The sequence below is a fragment of the Cucumis melo genome, chromosome 8 (assembly GCF_025177605.1).
Source record: "Cucumis melo cultivar AY chromosome 8, USDA_Cmelo_AY_1.0, whole genome shotgun sequence".
Lineage (NCBI taxonomy): Eukaryota > Viridiplantae > Streptophyta > Magnoliopsida > Cucurbitales > Cucurbitaceae > Cucumis > Cucumis melo.
The window spans coordinates 8,103,123-8,125,507 of NC_066864.1; the positions used below are offsets into that span (position 1 = coordinate 8,103,123).

Genomic DNA, 22,385 nt, shown 5'->3' on the forward strand with positions numbered 1-22,385 from the left:
AAAGGGCTAACTTGTAAAGTAGACTGCATAAAGTATTTTTGTAACATGATGCAACCAAATATTATTCATTTGAAATCAATTGCAAACCTATCCTTTTAAAAAAATTTGACCAAGAATTTAAAAGTTTCTTTCGAGAAATGTGTGAAAACATGAGCAAACAAGAATGACTGAATTAAAAAAATCAATAGTTTCTTTGACCCATTTTGATAAATGAGGAAGGTCTATGATGACTGAATTAAAATTTTAATTAAAGAAAAAGATGAACTAAAAAATTTTGATCAAATAAAAAAAATAAACTTTGTCGAACCTGAACTTTCGTAAATATTTCAAACTTAAAATTCTTCTAAAATTTTAAATAAAAATCCAAAACATTAAACGGAAGCAACAACCTCAAAAGACACGAATTAAGCTTCCGTTCAAAGGAACTATCACATCATTTTATGTCTCAATTAAAGTTAGTAAATAGTATTACGACTTCTAAAAGTACCAAGAGTACTTTTCCTAATTTAACCTTTAAAAATAGACTTTGTTTTTCCTATTGTAAAACACGCGCAAGGATGGATTTTTTATGTAGTCTTGAACACATTTGAACGTCTAAGCTCAAAATTAAACCAACTTATACTAGTCAGTTAATTTTGGTAATCAGTGAAGAAAAATCTTTAATTGATAGATGCCGTTTAATTCCACTTAACCAAGATAGGAATGTTCCATAGTCAGTGACTCACAAGCCATCAATTGCTGCAAACAATCACTTCATATGCAAACATTCCCATAAAACCACTGTTCCAACCCACCAAAGCCAATCATATCTACAATTCTGAAAGATCTTACACCTAATTAACTCATTAATTTTCTTTCTTCCATGGAAAATGCATCTCCAATAACAGCACAAGGAAGGGTTAATAAGACACTCTATAATGTTCCCAACCAGACACTTCCTCTGACAAGCCATTAGACATTTTCACAGCAACCATTGCTAAAGAAAAGAAAAACCTCTACGATATACAAATGACACCTAATTTTCTATGATTCGGTGGGCGAAAAAATGCAGTACAACTATTTCTAGCAGAAATTCTAGCAGTAAGTTACCAAATCTCTATTTTTCTCCAGGCAAAAGTTGAAGATATTGACCATTTGGAACCTCAGTGATGCTGGAATTCTTGACCAATGTTACCATTACCTAAAACAAACACTGGTTTGCCTCCTCCTGTAGAGTTTGTAAAAGAACTCCACAATTGCTAATTCATGTTTCAATTGAGCTTTCCTGGTTTTTTGGTTGGAGGCAATGGATCGCCATTTTCTCCACAAGGGGAATGATCGAGGACGTCGGAGGAAACAGGACAGTGTCCATTGGATTGGGTAGATGCCGGGCTCTCCTTCAAGGCAGTAATGTTTGATTCCGTTGTTGTAATCGTCTCTTCTATAAGTTCTCGCTCTTGTACACTTTCCATGCGCCTCAATGATGGCACATCTCCTTTACAGTACCTATGCCACATTTTACGATATGTGGACTCCAAACCAAGGATGAAATTTGGCCCATCACAAACGGGAGACTTGGACATAAGATTCCGAAGACTCATTCTTAAATTAGAAAGTGCAGTTACATCAGATGCTAGCTGCAATGCCAACTTTACATATTCTTCCTCATTTTTAGCAACAAGGTGTCCTAGACCTGGTTAGAAACATGCAAAATGTCAAATATTAATTTATGGCGTCAGATTGCAATTATTCAGATTAGGATTGACCATATAGACTTGAGAAAGCAACAAGATGTTCTGAATCTATCTACGTAGTTGCGATTTAATGTTACGGTCCCTCAGTTTTTAGCACTAATTACAATGTTTAAAAGAAAAATTCCAACTTCTACTTAAGTCCAAAACAATGGGACTGGGAGGCTATCTATCGTCTCTTTCTGTTTTGCGCCTTTTTCCTACCCATCTTTGGAGCATTATCTTCAGCCTTTTCCTTCTACCATCACCTAGTGAGCGCCCAACCAGTAATAAAAAATTTTCAAGTCAGAGGTTCAGAGAGAAAAAGAAGAATATGTGGATATACATTTTTTATGCGGTAATTTGGCAAACCCGATTGGAAGGGAATAGAAGGATCTCTAAATTACAGGGGAGAAGACCGACCATGGAACCTTATGCCTAAGGTTTCTGTAATTACTCTTTTTTTTTAATGGAGACAAGGCTCTTAAATTATTATTAATAAAAGAGTCTTTAGCTCAAAGTACAAGAGTATTATACTAAGAACAAGAGAGGTTTCTGTAATTACTCTTTAACATCCACGTTAAAAGAAATAACTCTTTAGCCTTATGCCTACGGTTTTCTTTCTTTCTTTTTTCTTTTTGTTATCCTATTATGGGCTCATTTTGTAACAATCTGGATATTTCATTCCTCGAATTTTCTTATCTAAAAAAATCCATGTGAAAAGTGGGGGAAGTTTCTTATAACTCCTCCAACTCCTTTTTAGTAATTTCATTCATAAAATTGAGTTAGTCTCGTATATAAAATTCATGTCAACTTAAGTTATTCTTTGAAGAGTGGGGCTGAATTTTATATACGGGAAGCAAACGACTTCTATGAACCTTTCAGAGTGGGGCTGAATACAGTAGACAGAATTTGAAGGAAAGAACCCATTTTGTTGACATTCCGGCATAACAAGGATACTGAAGATTGAAATAATCTTTACCTTTCTTCCCAATATTCTAAGAGGTTATGGAGTATACATAAAAGAACTTTGACTAGTGTTTCGAAAAAAGAGATGTTTCTATTTGGAACTACTCCTTTATTGGGCCCCCTTTAATCCTAAGATCGGAGCAGTTTAGGTGTCTGCACTGTGTGCCACATTTTGGGAAATCGGGAGAGAGATCTCAGAATTTTGCAAGATAAAGGTAAAGAATGGAAGGGTTTTCAGGATTCAATTCATTTTGTCTGCTTCTTCCTACTCTCTATTTTGGAACTATAACTTAATTTTACAAAGAGCAACAAGCGAGTTCCACTGCATTTAAGATTCTCTCTCTGTTCAATTTGTTAGATCTTGCAAACAAAAATGAAAGGATACAAATTTAAATAACAGAGCAACAAAAAATAAAAGGCCTACCAACTTTGCTGAGAAGACTAACACCAACATTGTGAGCATGAACGGATCCAGCCATTGTTACACATGGAACTCCCATATACAACGATTCACACGTAGTTGTGGTTCCAGCATATGGAAAGGTATCCAAACTGCACGAAGTACAAATAAGAATTTTTAAAGAACTCATAGAAGACAAGGAAAAAACTGTATCGTTAAATCTGAGATCCTAGATGCAACAACAACCACGAGCATTGATCACCTCCTCTCTCTTGTCAATTCTTCGTACAGAAACAGACGTCAAATACAATTATTACTAATTAAACTCGAGGGTATTTAATATAAATTCTTCCAAGGAAATAGTCCAAACATTCATATAAATTGTCAAAGACTGCATTTTTCTTTAGCCCAACAGTTTCTAAATGAGATTACTGACTGATGTATTTGAAAAGAAATCACCCGCTTTAATTGAGCAAGAAGAGAGTTACAAATGTTTAAGAACGCATTAAAGGAACAGAGTTTGCACGAAGATTGCTATTCCATGCAGCCATCCTCGTAAAGTTCAGTCTTTGGAAAAAGGATTTCAGATACCTGTCTTTATTGAGTTAATTGAAAGCCCAATTAATTCCTCGGAGAGAGAGAAAAGTCTAGCAGCAGTAAATGTAAAATTATTTCATTGATTGAACGAAATATCCAAAAAATTACTAGTTCCTTCTGATTATGCTTTTTAACACCTACATTTTATGTTTAATTTTTGTTTTTAATATCATATCATCTCATCAAATGAACCAGCAAAAATATAAATGAAACCAAAAGAATCTAATCTACATTTCCCCAAGGTGTCCATATTATGATTTTTTTAAAAAAAAAATAAATGTATTGTCATAATCATGTTGTATCACGTCCTATTTCATGCTTCATACTCAACTCAACAATATAACTTAACCAAAAAGGGAGAAAAATCAAACCACGTTAGATCATCTCAAATCTTACCTTATATCCATTAAGGAGTAGGCCTGCATATGGTCATGGTTCAGAAGAATAAGAGGAAGAAGATCAACCCGTTGCGATTCTAAACCAAGCTGCTCCAAGGTTGAAAGAAATCTTTGCCTCACACTATCACAACAGAAAGGCTTACACTTCACCACAAGTCTAGAATTTGGTATGGCGCATAGAATCCTTGCCCAAACTTGTAAAACTTTAGGCGTTATCTAATGAGAGGCAATGGCCAAATCATTAGAACACAGATTAACAACTGTTCGGAAATTGTATGGTTGCAGCTCTCTTCAAAGAAATGATCAAAGGGGGGGTTTCGTGCTTGTATGCACAATTACCGTTAATCTTTACCTTTGCAAGATTATTGAAGCTACCAAATGTGATGAAGCCATTAGAAAGGGCTGGAGCACTGGACACAGAACCAGCCTCAGGAGAAGGTGTATAGCAAAGGAAGCATTCTGGCAACCTAACTAACTCCTCAACATGCCTGTGATAAATAAGGGCATGATAACACATATAATTGATGTCAAACAACATGATAAAACACATAATTGATGTCAAACAAGATGATAACACACATAATTGATGTAAAACAAAACAACTCCACATGTTTTGTCCTTAAATTAGTAGATGCAAGTGACCTACTTCTGTTTTGTATTGGGAGGATCTGTCAGTGCATCTGTAATCCGGTAATCAATAGTGGGCAAGCCAGTAGTGTTTGGGTAGCCAATCCAGGTTACCTAAATGAAACCCAGCACCGTGCATCAAAAGTTAACTAAATATTAGAACATATGAACAACTAGAAACTGGAAAATTTTAAGACTAGGTAAGAAATATGCAATAATAAAAGCGGAGACTTGAGGTATAAATATCCATCCATGCATTTTTTTTCTTTTGGAAAAAGAAACCAATTTAGGTTTTATGGGCGGGAGGTCTCTTCTCCTTCCCTTTATCATTAGGTTATCATGAGGTTCTTTAATACATTCCCAGGTTTTGTATCAAAAAACAAAAAACACAAAAAACCAAATGGTAGTGTCATTCAATTTTTTGCCAAAAGGGAGCCCAAGAGAAAAATAAAAAAAAGTAAAAAAGGGTAGTCAGTTCAAAGACTAAAAGATTTGTCCAAGCTTCCCACAACTCTTCTAGCATCATATAAAACCAATTATAGAAACGCTGGTTCACAAGATTTCAAGCATCTCCATAGCCGCCCAAATCATTATAACCAAAAGAAAACCTTGAAGACATAGTTTACGCCTGGTGCCCTTCTCCACTAAAATAAAACCTAAATAGTTTTCTTTAAGCTTCTTACGAGCCTCCAGCAGATCAATTTGGATCCTAATCTTTAAGCATGAACACTTGTCAATCATTCAATAATAAATGTGAGCACTAGGTTGCTACAGGACCAGGACAGTATAAAATATGAACATGACACCAAGACAAGGACAAATGCCAAAAGCATCTGTAAAGGAAATTTGTTAACCTCAGTGCACGCACCATCTGTTAGACAATGGTAGACACTGGGGCACAATGCCAATGACAAAATTACATTCGACAATATATAGACAACAATTTTAAACAGCAGGACACCAGAATGTAACTGTTAGCTGTTCCAAACCCAACATTAATGCAAGCTAATGAAGAAATTGTCCACCAAAGAAAGATTAGAGAACAAGAAATATATCTTTCAGCATACCTGCACAGGGGCAGGTCTACATGCCATCATCCCTAACTTGTTATTAGCTGTATGGCCAGTAAGCTCCACCAAGATATCAACTTTGTCTTCCCTGACCATGCTTGCAACCTTCTTTTCATCAATTCCATATATATCCCTCCAAACCCCACCATGTTTTAAGACTTTGTCTCGAAACCTAATAGTTTTTGCATCTGCCTGTAAAATTAGATGAAGGAATCGGTATTGTAACTGGAGCAGTGAAAATAGCAGGTAATGGACCGTTCTCTTGTATAAACTTCCAGGAAACAAGAATGAAAAGACAGGTAACATTAATGATACTCGGCAGAGTTATTACCAATATGTAGATTGAAGAATTAATGTAATCATAAGCGACAGGTCTAGGAGGCTTATTAAATTTCAAGTCACGTTAATGAGAACTTTGAATGTACAAACATTAGAGGTTGGCAATCATGGCTATGTTTACAAGAGAAGAAATTGGAAGAATTTGTGAACTTCTAAGCTTCGTAATATTTCTGATTCAGCTTGATAGTAGTTGGAATGTAAAGAAAAATTACTTTTAGTACCAGTTGTTATAATCTTCTGCAAATTGCCAAAGTATTCTTCACATCAACTAATGAATGAGTACAGGGCTAATTTATAGAGGTAAAGGAAACCACAAAACTTATAACAATTAAACAGAAAAGCAAATAACTTCCAAAAATACAAAACTGATCTGTTAACTCTATTAGCACCAATAACCTAGTAAGGAGAAATGCTTTGATAAAAAAATATATATGATGCAAAGTGACAAGAAATATATATATATATAATCAAGCATTATAACAAAAACTCACAACATTGTAACTGTATACCTTCACAACAGCTGAATAGATAACAACTTTGTAATTTGCATAATCATGATGAACTAAAGGGGCTTCAACGAAATACGACACTGAATGAGTAAAATAATCGGGAGACACATAGCCAATGACAAGTGGACGCTCTGGATCTTTAGGGTTATCCCATGATGTATACTGTGGATACAGCCTCATAAATCGCCTGCCCCAATCCCTATATAATTACCAACAAGCTTAGTTAACAATCAAACCTCAAGTTAACATCAAAGCTAAAGAAAACAATTGACATCAACATGTAAGTGACAATTCTTCTTTTGTATTCCTTCGTCAACTTTTGTTCTATCATTTTTTGTATTCCTTCATCACTAAATCAAGGTATTTTTGTAATTATTAACAGATAAAATTCTTCTTTTTTATTAATATCACCGTAATTGATATCAATGACAAGTGATTCCAATTAATTTTTTTTCTTTGTTTAAAAAAAGATCAATAAGAATATTATAAAGAAAAAAAGAACGTTAACTTTCTTTTTAATAAGAAGAAACACCTTCTACGATGGTATGATATTGTCTACTTTGGACATAAGCTCTCATGAACTTACATTTTGATTCAGTCAAACAAGCTTTGATTTGTTTTATAGGAATATTAAGAAAATTATGAAACAGCAAAAAATAAAAGAAAATAAAATCAAAACAGTTTCAAAACCAAGTTATGCATGCGCGCAAGATTGGTTAGTGTAGAGGTTAGGGTAAAGGAACCATCTGAAACCTGTGAGCCTCATAAAGTTTATCTTCATGCCCTTCATCAATGTAGTTCATAGCAAGCAATCGGTTCTGTGAGAACAAGAAATGAACAGGTAAGAGATCGTTGTTTAAGGAAGTAGTACAGAATTAGAAATCAGAACAAAATTTTTATTCAAGGACTAATGATCATAATTCAATATGTCCTTTGCAACAAATGGAAATATAAAATAAGTGGTGTACTCCAAACACCTAATCAATGCAGTCTTCCAACCCAGTTTTGCTTGAGGATAAATTAGCCCTTCTAGAATGAGAAGCAAACTTTTCCCCAGAATTTGCAAAACCTTCTTAAACAGTGCCCTTTTAATGGGTATGAATAGGCATAAATGCATATCGACATTTCCTGATGACAGTATAACCTTACATTTTTCCAAATAGATAACTTTTTTGAAACTCCAATTTCAGGCACTTGGGTTTATTCCTAATGAAAATCTGTTTCTACTAAAATACTAGTCAAGTATAGCATTTGACATAACATTGTGAACAAGGAACGACATTCACTTCTCTTACCACATCAACTTACGATTTTGGATTCTTGTATAATTCAAAGCCTCAAATTGGAGTAACCATCAGAATTTTTGTAATTACTCAACCTTCCTCATTAACATAGATTAAAAGGTTTTTTCTTTTTTGTAAGTTTGTATGGAAGGAATATCTGGTCCCGTTGGCCTGTTCTCCTCAATCTTTTGGAATGAGAGGTTTTCTATTTCTTACGAAAGAAAAAATAACAAAAAAAACGCAATCACTCTCCCAGATCTAGGTTGGGAGATAATTGTGATGGAAAAGGGAAGAAATGCAGTGGAAGTAATGAGATGAATATAGCAAGAACTGCATGAAAAACACAAAGACTCCGAACACCAAACTTTGTCATCTATGTAGAGTCGTAGACTGTAACCTAAACACAAGAAAAACTTTGAAAGATGTAAAAGGCACAAGCCAACCCTACAAGGCTTTTTAAAAGAAAAAGGACATAAGACTCACTAGATACCCAATTGGAACATCAAAATGAATAAAGAACTACCTGGCCAGCATTCCGGGAGTCGGGGTCTATTTTAAGGCAACGCTCATATGCATCAACTGCCATGGTAATATTCCCAGCATCCCTATGCAAAACACCTGTACCCGAGTAATCAAATGGTTATTTTTCTGTATAGATCTATATATATATATATATTTGTGGGGGAGGGGGTTTACAAACAAGATATAATGGAGCATGCATACCACAAAGAGAGAGAAAGAACTCTACTATTCTTGTTCATAAATAATTTAACTTGAAAATGTTTTAGAGAATAAAGAAAGACAAGGATAGAATTAGACACAGAGAAACAGTACAGAGCAGAAGAAAAAAGTGAATGGATAATGTTTTATCTCAGGATTAGTGCATCTTTAGAAAAGAAATAAATAATACTAATTCTTCAACAAACAAATAAATAAACTAGATAATCTAAATCTAGACTGTAAATCAATGGCCACAAGAAGAAAAATTATCCAGCTGCGTTTTCTTTTTCTTTTTTGTAACTCAATTAGTACGACCTTTTCATTATTTCGATGAAAGTTTTGCTTCTTGTTCAAAAATTCAACTACTACAACCATTTCCTTAACATTCTATACTAATTTTTCCAGTTTCATCCAAGCTTTGCCTTGATTTGCTCGAACCAAATGAATATCATTTTTCTAGGTGAATTAATTAAAAAGAGCCCGATCTGAAACTAAACAATAAGATGCGGTATGCAGCAAAAAAAGTGTTGAGGCAGCTAAAAATTCGACTAGAACACGTTTCTTCCTCAATCACATTATGTATAATAAGAAATGTTATACAAAATTAAGAGCTTTATTAAATCCTTGAGCATTATTAAGATTTTCAAGCTTGGGATACTTTCCAGTAACTATCTGGAAAAGAAAAACCACCGATGCTATATAAAATATACAATTCATAAACATGTGCATGGTGAATTACAAACCTTAATTAATGATAATAAAAAATCACAATCCACATAAAGCAATTTACAAGGCCTAATCAAGATAAATGAGGATGGAAAGTTCCGGCACATTAACATCACAGAGCTGCACATTTTGCATGTGTGCATTCAAGGATTAAATTGTACATAACAGAGAAAAAGTTCAGAAGGGACCTAAGTTATTGTAAGCTTCTGCATAAGTTGGATTGGCAAGGATAGCTTTTTCAATCATGCTTGCTGCAGCATCCATTTTCCCCTGATTATAATTGCAATTTTATGAATTTAGCATCCCAAGTAAAAGTTCAACTAATATGCTACTATCAGTCAAGACTCAAGAGTTAGAAAAAGCACCTGGACCGTGTAGACAACACCAAGATTGTTCAATGACTGAGAAAAGTTGGGCTTTATTGATAACGCAAGCTGAAAAGAAAGACATAGAAATGATAGAAAATCCACAATGTCAACATTATAAAAATTCATATAAGAGAAGGAAAAAATCAAGAGGATAACTAGGGAAACACATAACCGTACTTGATAACATTCTACAGCTTTGTCCAGGTTGTCCTGATCCTTATATATAACCCCTAAATTATTACATGCCTCCGCACAATGAGGATTGAAATGGAAAGCTAGCTCATAGAAGACAATAGCCTGCAGAGCCAAAGAGATTAAAAGTTCACAAAATTTTCAATTAACAAATAATTAAAAAACAGGGGATTGTGTGGAAGGGAGAGAGAGATATGGTTGGAAAGGGCATGCATATCTGCATTCAAAAGAAACACTAGGCAGGGAATCAAAAGGAACTTGTCCTCCACAAGAACTAACCATGTCAAACTTAAGCATTTCACCATATGCAACCCCAAGATTGTACATAGCATCAGCATAATGCCAATTGTAATACAGAGCTCTCTTATAATATGCTACACCCTGGTTTATATCTCCTTCCAGTTTAACCTGAAAATAAAATTAGATTCATAATATGAAACCCTCAACAAAATCTCAGGGGAAATATAAATTACATTTTAAAAATAAATAAAACTGGTAGCTCTAGAGCTTCTTCTAACTCCTAATATAGAGAAAGAAGAGGGGAAAGAACATATAAATATTAATTGATTTTCCTTGGTACTAGCAAATTTAAAGCTAGATGATAATTTTAATAGGACAAAAAAGAACTTATCGTACGACAGAACCTATTCAAGTTCATCAACTTTGTCTGCGGATTTTTATTTTATTTTTAGATTGGCAGCCAAATCACAAGCCGTTGGATTACATCGTGATAATATCATGCCTCTCACTCTCTTTTTTTGGATAAGAAACAAATTTCATTAATGTATGAATTTTACATAAGGGAGAGAATCTCAAGCCAAAGGAGTTACAAACTTGCAGTAAACTTCTCCAATCGAACAAAAGTGCAGAGTAGCTACAAGAATAGAAAGGATAAGAACATTTACTCCATAATAAAGCAATGAAGACAACCTTTGTTCCTAAATCTGTTAAGGCAATTGCCATGTTGTTCTTTGCAATCTCAAAATTTGGTGAAACGGCTAGGCACCTGACACCCAAGAGCAATGAATCAGAAAGATGTACAATCAGCATTAAACAAACACAAATACCTGAGATCTTAGAAAAAATTAAACAAAGAAATAGCAGAGGGAAATCAAGGACAGCATCAGACAACTGAAAGGGTAGGACTACCTCTCATAACAGGCAATAGCTGACTCTAAGTCTCCACGGTTTTTATATATTACGCCCATGTTGCAATATGCTTCAGCATACATGGGTCTCTCAAATGCAGCTTTCTCATAGCAACTAAGGGCTGTGTCATATTGCATCATCTCAGAATAGACAACCCCAAGATTATAATATGCAGGCTGCAGTTGCATAGAAAGTAAAAGTATAAGAACATAACTTTATGCAGGGTACAATTTAAAAGGTAGATGCCCAGAAGGAAGAATAGGATCAGGTCAAAGATTACAGCATAGTGTGGATCTATCTTGAGGGCTTCATAGTACTTCTGAATTCCATCTTGACTATTACCACTAAGCTTTAAGCTGGTCCCAAGGTCAGTCAAAACAACTGCTAGGCATTCAGCAGCTGGTCTGTAAGAAGGGTCTACTCTCAAAGCCTTTTGATACGACTGTCCAAAACAAGTTAATCAAGAATTTGCAACAAAGTTAACATATGATTTTAACCGATCATCTTTGTCATGCTAGTGATGCCACAAAGAATAGTGCAACAAATCATAATGATTTTATGAAGTAAAAAACAATTCAAAAAGTAATAATTAAAGAAAATCAAGAAAGATTCTATACTCAAGAAAGCAAGACCTTAGTCAGCAAAAATCCCTCACGGGAGATTTTGTGGATGCCTCTGATAGTACTTCGAGTAACCTTTATGTGGATGATTAGAATAGATGTTTATCCCAAAAAGATAGAAACCTTTCTATGGGATCTTCGTCTTCATTCAACTTCCATTAATACAATGAATCTACTTCAAAGGCATGAGCCTCATTTCCATCTTTATCCTTCTTGGTATATTATGCATTCTTGGCCTTGCTTAACAACATCTTTCTCCTTCTTTGAGTAACATTTTCAAAATTTTGTCCAAAGAACATGGTCCAACCAACAAAGGCAACTTTCTAATAAGCCTATCCAGCGAGTTGGATGGTCTTTGATGTTTTTGGATGCTTCTTGACATTACTTAACAACATTTATGATATTCTTGCATTCTTGCCTCCGTTTTTGTAGGGCATCCCTTCCAAGGTGCGAAGAAGATCTTGTGGCTTGCTAAACAAGGCCTTCCTTAGGTTTCTTTGAGGCAAGACAAGAGGAACGTAAGAATATTCGTGGATTCTTTTTGTACCGTAGGTTAATTTATGGAATTGTTTCTCTTTCATGCTATGTATTGGTGTAAATATAAACACATTTTTTAATTAGTCTTTCTTTGTCGATTTCAAATAAGACTTTCTTTTTTTTTTTCTTTTTGATATGCTCGTAGGAAATTAATTCCTAGGTATGTGGCCATCATGGATTGAACAATTGACCTCTTAGTCATTTATTGAGACTATGTCTCATTTTCCCCATTAGGCTAACCCATGATGGTTAATAGGAAAGTTTCTTGTAATTCAACTTTCGGTGTTAGGAGTTTTTACTTTATTTCTATTACTAATAAGAGGCAAAAGATGAGGAATGAAGCCAAATAAATTTAAATGAAGAATGAAGCAATCAATACGGAAGATTTTCTAATAGGCTAAAATCAATTAGACCACCTCCTGGAAATTTTCAAATCTCTACCAGTCACTTTTCCAGGCTAATTAAAAAGACATTGAGAGAAGTCAAAGGAAATAAAGTGACCAAACATTGTAATGAATCAATGTGCAATAAAGCACCATGTAACAGTATCAAACCAAAAAATAAACATGTCAACAGCAAGTAGCCTTCTCTAATCTCTAAAAGAACACTCCAATAAGCCATTCAGACTTCAGATGTTTCCATGAAAAATCAATTACTACAAAAGCATTTCCAAAGTACACGTGTAAATGTGGTATTTTTCTGAATATAAAGTCAGGAATGAAGGAATTGACACTTCAATTACAGATTAGCAAGTAATAATGGACTTAAGGGAAATCAGGTGCCACGTTAATAGGTTTCAAATGAACTTCACTTTATAGCTCTAACATGGGGAGTTAAGTTATGTATCTTAAAGATGTTAAGTTTCAAAGCATACCTCAGCAGCCTCCACGAGACGACCTTCCTCCTTATATAGAATACCACAATGTGTAAAGGCGCAAGCATTCTGTGGATCCAACCTGATGGCTTCTGCAAAACTTTCAAACGCAGGCTTGATCATGTTTTGCATTTGAAGGCATATTCCTTTGCCAATATGAGCTTCCAAGTTATCACCATCTTGCTCTAATACTTTCTCGTATAGGACAAGAGCATCTGAAAATTTGTTTCTTGACCGAAGAATGTTGGCAAAGAAGAGACCATCCTTTCCTTCAACCTTCTTCTCATCTGAATCAATACTCACCAGAGATGAACTCGATTTGGAGGAAGACTGTGATCCCTGCAAGAAACCATTTTCTCTCACAGGGACCACCTCCTTTCCACTGCTGACGTCTTTTTCAGTCCACTCCATTTATGCCAAACAGAAAACTCAGATTACAATATCAACAATCACCATTGGTAACAAACTCCATCGTTGAAGCCTCCAAAACTAACTTAGCAAACAGACCCTATTATGGCTCTAAGATAGAACCCACTCCACCAAGTCCGAAGCTTCTTGACCCTAACCTATCACAGAAAACACACCCGAAAACCCTATTATTTGAGTGCAATCATAAAAACAACAATATCCTACACAACCCCCAATACCCAGAAACAAAATTCACTACACAGAGGAATAAAACCCCCGAAAACCTTAAACCCAACTAACTAATCAAACGAAGAGCAAGGCAACATAGAAAATTTAAAACAAAAAAATGGGTCGATCAATAATACATAACCAATACCAAAGAGTCAAAAAGAAAAGTTGGAACTTACACGAAATGTTCAATCCTCCACCTGCGAGTTCAATATCATGAAACCCAGTTAAACATTGACGGCAAAGAACAAGAACCGACAAACTAATCCACTAATAGCGGAAGCTGCTTAAAATCCCCCTCCTCTTCGTCAAGCCCACTAATAGAATCAACAAAATGGAGAAGTGGGTATGGAGAAGAGGAAGGAAAAAGGCAACCCAAGTAACAGGAAGAGAGAGAGAGAGAGAGAGATAAAGAGAGAGAGAGAGCTGGGTTTGCAATGAAAATGGCGAAGAAAAGGAGCAAGGCCGAGAAGTAGCGAGGTCCTGCTCCTGCTGCTCTGCTGCTCTGCTACTCTCTCTCTCTCCGAAAAGGCAAATGATGATTCGATATAGCCCCCAAAAATCCGTCGGTTAATTGAAAAAATTTAGAATCTTCTTCTTAATTCTTAATAACATCCAAACCAACAGATTAGAGAAATTAGGGAATCAGATATGATATGGCTTTCGGTTGTGTTCTTTCTTTCTTTCTCCTCCTCCTTCCCCGATAATTTTGCAATTCACGCTAATCTCCACTTCCTTTATCTATGTTTTGTAAATTCACGATCATTTTCCTCTCTCTCTCTCTCTCTCTCTCTTCCTAATTTAGTTTTCATATTATTTCGTTTTCCACAATGTAAGAAATTCATATATTTTCTTTTAATAAATATTAGGTTAAGTTTCATGTTTTATGCCTTTTTATCCTTTAATCTGCTATTTGTTTCATAATTGCTATTGTTGTTCGTCTTTTTCTATAATAATTGATGTTTGGTTTAAACCTTAAAAGCAAATTTTGGTTTATCAAAATCATATTTATTTATTTTATTATATTTAAAAATTATTTATTAATTTATTTATATTTCTATGCATGGTGAAAAAAATGCATAAAATATAAATATATCATGAATGTCACATGTCACTCCTCGTCAAATAGAAGAGTATAGAAAATTTGCATACAAAGGTAATATTTGATTTTTTTTTTCAATTTATTGGATTAAATTATCCTTTTTAGATAAAATTATGAAAAATCAACTTACTTTTATTTGTGGTAGGCAAAGTAAAAATCATTGTACATGCTCTTCTATAAGCTATAGGCACATTCAATAAAATAGTCGATAAAGTAAAAGGAAAAAAAAAACAAATTTATATGTTCAATAAAATGATTGATAAAGTAAGACTCGTTTTATAAATTAAAAAAAAAAAAAAGACAAATTTACAAAACACTTATAAATACGAGGAGATTGATTTTCTAATGTGATATAATGATACACAATTTAAGGTTTTTTCTCTTTAGTTCAGTTAATTTGATTAAAATGTACGTTCTTTTTATCTATTATTGTAATTCAAATTCTTTCATTTCATGTATGACATGTATATATATTTATAGATGAAGAAATAAATTTTAATAATTGTATTCGTATTTATGACGATATATTGTAAAATAGAAACGTACTTGCTAAGATATAAGGAGAAAAAAGTTAAATTGCCTTTTTGGGTCCTTTAGGTTAAGAGAAATGGTGAATTTGAAATGTTAGCTTGAGAAAGATGGTGGCTTGGTGTGTTATGACCAATAAGAATAAAGACAGCTACATTTTCGTACTCATCCACTTCTTTCCTTTTCCCACATATCATTCCCTTTTTTTTTTATAGATTTAGGTTATAAAGTTGCCATTTAAACACATGTTTGAGAGTACAAAAAGGAAGAAGGTAAAAGAAAAACTTGATATTCGTTGGTTTGAGTATGAGGTGGGAAAGGGCATGTTAAGCATAAGCGTTGTAACGAAGATAGCTGATTTGTTTTGCTCAAGCTGCAACTGCAAGCACCAAACCGACTGTTTCAACTACTGATTTTACTTTCAACTACTTGAATTTGGCAAAATTCTCCAACTCATTATTTAGATAAAAATAATGAAAGTACTTCGATTTGAGATGAATTTGCTATTTACATGCTAACAGCTTTGTAGAATCTCGTGATGCAAAATAAATACAAATTTAAAATATTTGTTAAATTTAACTCAACGATCGTCACTTGTTCAAAATCAAAGATTAACTTATTCAAATAGAAAAAACTACGAATTTAATACTTGCATATGTTAAATTTGTATACGAAACATAATATAATTTGATGGTTTCAATCCAAATCAACCATTTCTAACCATCAGTTTAATCTACATGATTAATTTTTTTTCACATTTCAACGTTTAAAATATCAAAATTTGTTTACTACGCTCTAAATACCCAACCAAACGCCACACATGAGTTTATGGCATATGTTCTTATTGACAATATGTCACAGGTTCAAATCTCTCAATCCAATTTATACTTAAAATGACTTTTTTTCTTAAATACTCGACCAAAACCATCCAATAAATTTGGTAAAGGGCTTTGTAACTATGAAATGTATGGTTTTCTTAGAACAAACGATTAAGAAGGGTTGATTAGGGGTAGGGAAAACAAAATATTTGAAATAAGGTTTTAAAAACTCATATTTGCATGGGAGAGTTTATATAAATGTATTGAGAGCCCTTCTCCCACCTTGATTGTGGTTGAACAAGAGAAGCTCGTATTTTAAATGTTCTCAAGAACTATAAGCTAGACATACCTAATGAGATATCAGTTTAGTAATTATTAATTTACTTTTTACTATATGTTTTTTAAAAACTATAACTATGTCTATCTTAAAATAGAGACATTTTCATACATAATAAAATAAATCAAAATAATAGACTTTCCCATATACGTGTACGTGTGTCGATTATTAACTATTTATATCAATATTGCTAAATGTCACATCAAAGTTTGAGAAGTAGTTTTGAAAAGTATTTGGAGTAGAATTTCATCGTCTCAAAATGTTATGTAATATTTTGAGTTTAGATCTAACTTAGTTGTTTCAAAGTTAAAGTATAAAGATTGAATAAAAGTTAAAGGTATAAATATTGCATCATGCAAAAGTATGTACTATTCGAGTATGATTAGAGATGAGAAATCAAACCTCAAATCTATAATATTAAAAATCATATCCCCTATGAATCAATGTTAATGCAAAATTCGCCCCTAAACAAATAATATTTTGAAATTTAGTGATAAAATGAAAACCAAGATCTAAAACCTAAATGACATGTTTCCCTTCTAAACCATAAAAACATCTATTGGTAATCAAAGTGTAAAGCGTGCCACATTCTATTCATAAGCGGCCTTCAAATATACCAAAAGTATCCCAAAGAAAGGGAAAGAAAATTATCCGGTCACAGCTTAAATCTTGCCTTCTTCGTCGCGATTAAGGGCAAGAATCATCACGCATCACTGCGCCAGGAACTTCAAGCTTGTTATAATGGCGATGACATTGGAAGGTACAGTTTCCTAATTCCCCTCATAATTTTACTCCACTCAATTATTTTGATGGGTCTAATGTTCTTGTCGATTTTGGGGACGAGCGCTTTAGATTTTCTATGTAAACATGTGGCTTAGCTTAGTTTTATACCAGGTTTTCGAATGATGGGTTTTTCGTTGACTAACAATTCAGTTGTTCCCAGCTATTACTAAACGAGGGATTTGAGGGAATAACAGTTTTAGTTTATTGGGCAATTGTTCGGGATTTAATCTTTTATCTCCTTTCTGCATGTAAGAAAACGTCGAGGTTGGTCGAATTTGAATGAAGTTGTGGACATGGGGAAAATCGTGTCTGTATAAGAAAGGCTGGTCTGGGAGAAATTTTCATTGATCTCAATTTTTTTGTTGAATTTCCATTGGTGTTCTTAGTTTTTGTTAAGATGGGGGGAGAAGTGGCGTCTGTTTCGTTTGCATACTTTATTCCTACATAGATAATTACAAGATATATGGAGCAAGAAAATGAAAACACCCTTTATATAGGGTATAGGATTGAAAATGAATCCATCAGCCTGAATTGAGTTTATCTGAGTGCAAAGCGTGAGTCTGTCTGTGAGAGTAGATAAACTTATATATAATAAGCTGCAAAATTAGATCAATTTGGTTAATTTGTTGCTTAATTTGGCTTTTAGATTTTTCTTTCGTTTAATGTTAACTAATGTTCTATATCTTCGTTGGCTGGTGCTTCTTGCTGTTTGGTGTACATGGATGGATCTCATATTTGCAGTGTGAGTTCAATTTATCAATACTTTTACTTTGTAACTATAGTTCTGTATTCTGGTGTTTAACTTTATGGAAAGAAATCTAAAAAATACCCCCTGGCCATGCAGGTTAGCTGGGCTTGCGTTTATGTTTTCATCTAGCATCTTGCTACAGATACTGGTATGTTTTATTGTGCACTTGTGTATCTTGCTGATATTATAGTACTCTTTTTGGTGTTTGACATAAGTTGGGCACAGATGAATGATTTTTTTTCACATGTTTTTTCTTTTAAAAAAAAATTATAATTAGTTTATGATTTGTATATGGAGTGATTGTATCGTGCAAATTTAACCACTAACAAGAAGCTGAAAGGCATAGAATATAGATCCTTAACTAGAAATTCATTTAAGGCTTTCCATTTTTAGGAAAAATTGAAAATTTTAAAGAAATTCAATTGGCAGAAAGAAATATGTAGTTAATAGTATTTAATCCAAAAAATACATCAGTTTTGTAATTAATGCATGTTTTATGATCTTGTTTCTGGTCTTCCTAAAGAGGTTAGGTTGAACAACATACATTTATTTAATCTACCTATCAATTACCTTTATACATATTTTTGGATTTACAATGTAAGAAAAAGGATAGCCACTCATATGACAAGCGACGATACATTACTCTTTGATCTCTTGCCAAACCTTGTGACATGTTTTGATGCCAAAGGTTGGTTCAGGATAAGAAACACATAAAGATCCAGAATATGTTTGTAGAATAGCAACCTGTAGGACTAATTTGTAAGCAGTTGGGGATTGGAATTGTAAAAGTCACCTTAGAGATTCCAGGCATTATGCTTTAGGTTATAGATGCATAGCACAATTCAAAGAAGTTGTTGGAGGATCTTGTAGTTTCATTCAATCATTCAGAACAGGATTATACGCCTACTCAAATCCGTAGTGAATTTAAGGGACTTTAGTCTTAAAACTGAGAGACCTGTTAAATTTGAAGAAACCAACAACCATATTAAAGGCTCAGCAATTGACCTTGCAAAATGAGCACTAACCCGTTCTCATAGTCACCTGACGCCAATTAAAGACTCTTTTCTTGGGAGGATCCCCGTAAAGAGCTTCCATCATCATAAGCATGCAGGGTATCGATGCTTGAACTTTAGAAGGCATTTGTCCCATTATTAATAAACCTGTTATTGCTGCCACCACGGTTCTCTTAGGATGGATTCTTTTTAATACTCTTGATGTAACTGTTAAAATTTTGAACAGACTTCTATCAAAAGAAGTTCTATGAAGGAGAGAAGTTGCAAACCCTATATGATTTGTTTTTCATCTGTTTTTGTTATCATCATGGCAGGCTTGTGCACTATACAACAATTGGTGGCCTTTGTTATCAGGTGAGCACCAAGTTTGTTTTTTTTGCTCATAGATTACTTTTAATGAGTACCAATCACGATTTCTCTGCAGCTTTGATGTACGTGCTTGTTCCAATGCCTTGTTTATTTTTTGGAGGTGGGTCCACACAGTTTCTGATTAGCCGAGATGGTGGAGGGTGAGTACTTGAGTATATATATTGAAAATATGTTTTCTTTAATTAAATTAAGTAACCTTACAGATGTTTTCTTTATTATACACCATCCATGTGATCTAGATATGCTTGTGTTGTGGTTTTTGAGAAATATGTTGTTCTTGTTACAAATATATCAATAGTTTTCATTATACCTCTTGGTATTGTCACTTGTGTCCAATATTCACATTATTGAGTAAAATATCTCTTCGTTATCATGGGAATTGTTGAATTGCCTTAGTATAAGAGTAATTGTTGAACACTTACCTCATCTACCAAATTCTCCAAAAGTGATGTTGTCACTTTAACTGGATTTTTCCATTGTCCTTGTCTCATTTTTCTGTCTACTCAGCTTTATGTTGTAAATATGTCTTAATGGTTTGTGCACAAAAAATCAAGCTAAGACTTTCTAGCTGAACACTTTATGAGGTATTTTTGGATAAAACATTTTCTGAGTATTCATTTCAAAGTGCCTCAGAAAATTTTCAAAAGCACTTTTGTCCATACAACCAAACATCCTGCATAAACTCACATCTATTACTTTTAGACATTTCATTTAGAAGTTCGTATCGTTGTGCTTACAAATGTGTGGAAAGATTGAATACCAATCCTTACTTTCATATCCTAACTTTTTACATTTCTTTTCGGCACATGTACTTGTCCCTGCAACTTCTAGATGGATAGGTGCTGCTAAGTTCTTGACGGGCGCCTCAACTGTCGGGAGTTTGGCAATTCCTATTATCCTGAGGCATGCTCATATGATCGACACAGGAGCCATGTTCATAGAATTCGTTTCCTTCTTCATATTTGTTTGCACTGTGTTGTGCTTCCACCGTGTTAGCCTTGAAGATGATTGGTGATAATTCCAGACCAATATAGTGAAGCAGATTTGATGCCGATGATTATAAAACCTTCCTTTGTTAAATTTTAATCCTCGTCTTTTGAACACAATCGACACGAGACATTGTATAACAAGAAGAAACTTGCCCAGGAGAAAAGAAACCGAGCTCGAAGTTTCTCATATGTAAATCAATCTAATGTATGATAATAGTTATCTTTTTTAACCCCCTTCTTTTCTTGTTATGTCCAACGAAATTTGTGTTAAGTGAAAGGCTTAGGCAATACTAATTTTAAGAGTATATTCTGCGGTTTGAACTTTCAAAACCTCTATTTATTTTGATTCCTTTCACATGTTTATTTGTCTTGAAGTTTCAATAAATAACTATTTTATGGTTCTTGTCACTATTTTAATTTTTAACAGATTAATTATTATTATGTGACGTCTAGTTTGTGTGTTAATATGATGATGTTTATGAATATTTGAACCGAACAGTTTAAAGGAGATACAAAATAACATAGCCTATGATTGTTAAAATTAAACACTCAGCATGCTTTTGGATTCGTTTGGCATACCTAAGAAAAGAAAAGAATGTTTTTAAGTAATTTACGAACACTCTAATTTTTTCAAAATAACTTAACTTTTTAAAAATTAAACATTTGAAAATGTAATCTAAACATACAATTAGTATTTGTTAACAAAATGGTCTTCTTTTATTTTTGTATATTATTTTACTTAACAAATTGGTTAAGATATTGGTTAAGATTCTTTTCTTAAAAGATGGCTCAAAGTAGTTAAGATCTTGTATATATTAGAGGGTGTGCGTGAAAATTAAGAAAAAAATACCTAAATACCTAGCACAAAAGGTTCTTCGGAGTGGAAGAAAACTTCCAGTCAACTGAAGTTTATGCTTCAAATTCTTGATTAGTTATGATGTTATATCATAATCCAGTTCTGTTGAAATAGTTCTAGTACAGTACTTTAACAAAAGTGTAAAGTGTTGTTACTCTAGTCATAACTATGTATTCAATACTTAGTGTTTTTGTGATTAATACCATAATATATAGTCAATATGTATATGTATCTTCATCGAACTTGGTTAGAACCTTATATTCCAGCAGTCATATATCATTTAATCTGTCCATATTTCATTTGGTATCAGAGTGATGCCTCTAACTTAACCATATATAATCCTCAAACAAAGATGTAGTAAAGCCTCGAAAGTCTCAAAAGTAGGTCGTGATGAGATCCATGGTTAGACTCTATTGAATGGGCGGGGGTGCTCCACAAAGAGGAGTTAGCTCATAGAGCTTGGTGGATGGGATGACTATTTGAGGGAGGATCGTGGTAATTTGTTCGATGGGAGGAGGATTGTAATGTGGGACTCGTTTGAGGGGAGGATTGTGAATCCGACCATAGTCCCACATTGGTTAAATAAAGGAATGATCTTGGGTATATAAGTGAGGACAACTCCATTGGTATGAGGCCTTTTAGAAGTGTATACTTAAAGTGGACAATATCATACCATTGTAGAGATATTCGGGGAGGTTGATCAAATATTTAAATCCTTTGTTCTACAACTAACATTTTCCAACACGACGACGAATGTAAAGTTTTTACTTGAATTTTGGTTTATGAGTCAATTCCTTGTTAAATTTCAATTTTCTAATATTAGAAAGCAAATAAATAAACGAGAAAAGCCAGAGAGAGAGAGAGAGAATGAAAGAAGCTAGAATGAATGAAAAGTGAAGAGAGCAATAATTGAGTTAAAAAGAAGGGAAAAAAGAAAAGAGGAGTCGATGAAAAGAATAGAGGAATTGTACTAATTTCATTTGCCATTTTTATGTGTAGGAAAGTCACAAGACTTTCTAGTGGAAAAATGCCAACAATATATTTTTGTTTTTTTACGTCTATTATACACCACACGACCAAATTGACTTCGAGTTAAAGTGTGAAGACACTATTTTCCTT

General features: G+C 33.7%; 2 protein-coding genes across 4 annotated transcripts; one reads left to right on the plus strand and one right to left on the minus strand.

The window, feature by feature from the left end:
- Window positions 1–837: 837 nt before the first annotated feature.
- On the minus strand, window positions 838–14,538 carry LOC103500915 (probable UDP-N-acetylglucosamine--peptide N-acetylglucosaminyltransferase SPINDLY). 3 transcript variants are annotated; one of them, XM_008464373.3, is made up of 18 exons: window positions 13,903–14,536; window positions 13,088–13,648; window positions 11,337–11,498; window positions 11,057–11,232; window positions 10,838–10,913; window positions 10,187–10,315; window positions 9,893–10,012; window positions 9,713–9,781; window positions 9,536–9,617; window positions 8,425–8,519; window positions 7,372–7,436; window positions 6,619–6,817; window positions 5,768–5,962; window positions 4,720–4,814; window positions 4,426–4,561; window positions 4,072–4,289; window positions 3,103–3,230; window positions 838–1,672 (listed from the first exon to the last, which is right to left on the minus strand). In XM_008464373.3, the coding sequence occupies exons 2-18, from the start codon at window positions 13,496–13,498 to the stop codon at window positions 1,251–1,253; spliced, it is 2,778 nt and encodes a 925-aa protein (XP_008462595.1). In that variant the 5' UTR covers window positions 13,499–13,648; window positions 13,903–14,536; the 3' UTR covers window positions 838–1,250. The 3 variants fall into 3 exon arrangements, with proteins under 3 accessions (XP_008462595.1, XP_008462594.1, XP_008462596.1); XM_008464372.3 differs by having other exon boundaries at window positions 13,088–13,653; XM_008464374.3 differs by having other exon boundaries at window positions 1,606–1,978; window positions 13,088–13,653; window positions 13,903–14,538.
- Window positions 14,539–17,078: 2,540 nt separating this feature from the next.
- LOC103500914 (vacuolar protein sorting-associated protein 55 homolog) lies at window positions 17,079–20,640 on the plus strand. The gene is made up of 5 exons (XM_008464370.3): window positions 17,079–17,268; window positions 18,136–18,187; window positions 19,367–19,406; window positions 19,477–19,561; window positions 20,253–20,640. Exons 2-5 carry the CDS (start codon window positions 18,155–18,157, stop codon window positions 20,434–20,436), a joined length of 342 nt encoding a protein of 113 aa, XP_008462592.1. The 5' UTR covers window positions 17,079–17,268; window positions 18,136–18,154; the 3' UTR covers window positions 20,437–20,640.
- The last annotated feature ends 1,745 nt before the right edge of the window (window positions 20,641–22,385 follow it).

Bases quoted from the DNA above. Each gene is read 5' to 3' on its own strand.
- LOC103500915 (XM_008464373.3), bottom strand. From the start codon at position 13,498: ATGGAGTGGACTGAAAAAGACGTCAGCAGTGGAAAGGAGGTGGTCCCT. The intron at 10,013-10,186 runs GTTAGTTCTTGT...TTGGCTCTGCAG, and splicing joins AAATGCTTAAGTTTGACATG to GCTATTGTCTTCTATGAGCT. The intron at 3,231-4,071 runs GTAAGATTTGAG...TACTTCGTGCAG, and splicing joins TACTCCTTAATGGATATAAG to TTTGGATACCTTTCCATATG.
- LOC103500914 (XM_008464370.3), top strand. From the start codon at position 18,155: ATGTTTTCATCTAGCATCTTGCTACAGATACTG. The intron at 18,188-19,366 runs GTATGTTTTATT...TCATCATGGCAG, and splicing joins GCATCTTGCTACAGATACTG to GCTTGTGCACTATACAACAA. The intron at 19,407-19,476 runs GTGAGCACCAAG...ATTTCTCTGCAG, and splicing joins TTGGTGGCCTTTGTTATCAG to CTTTGATGTACGTGCTTGTT.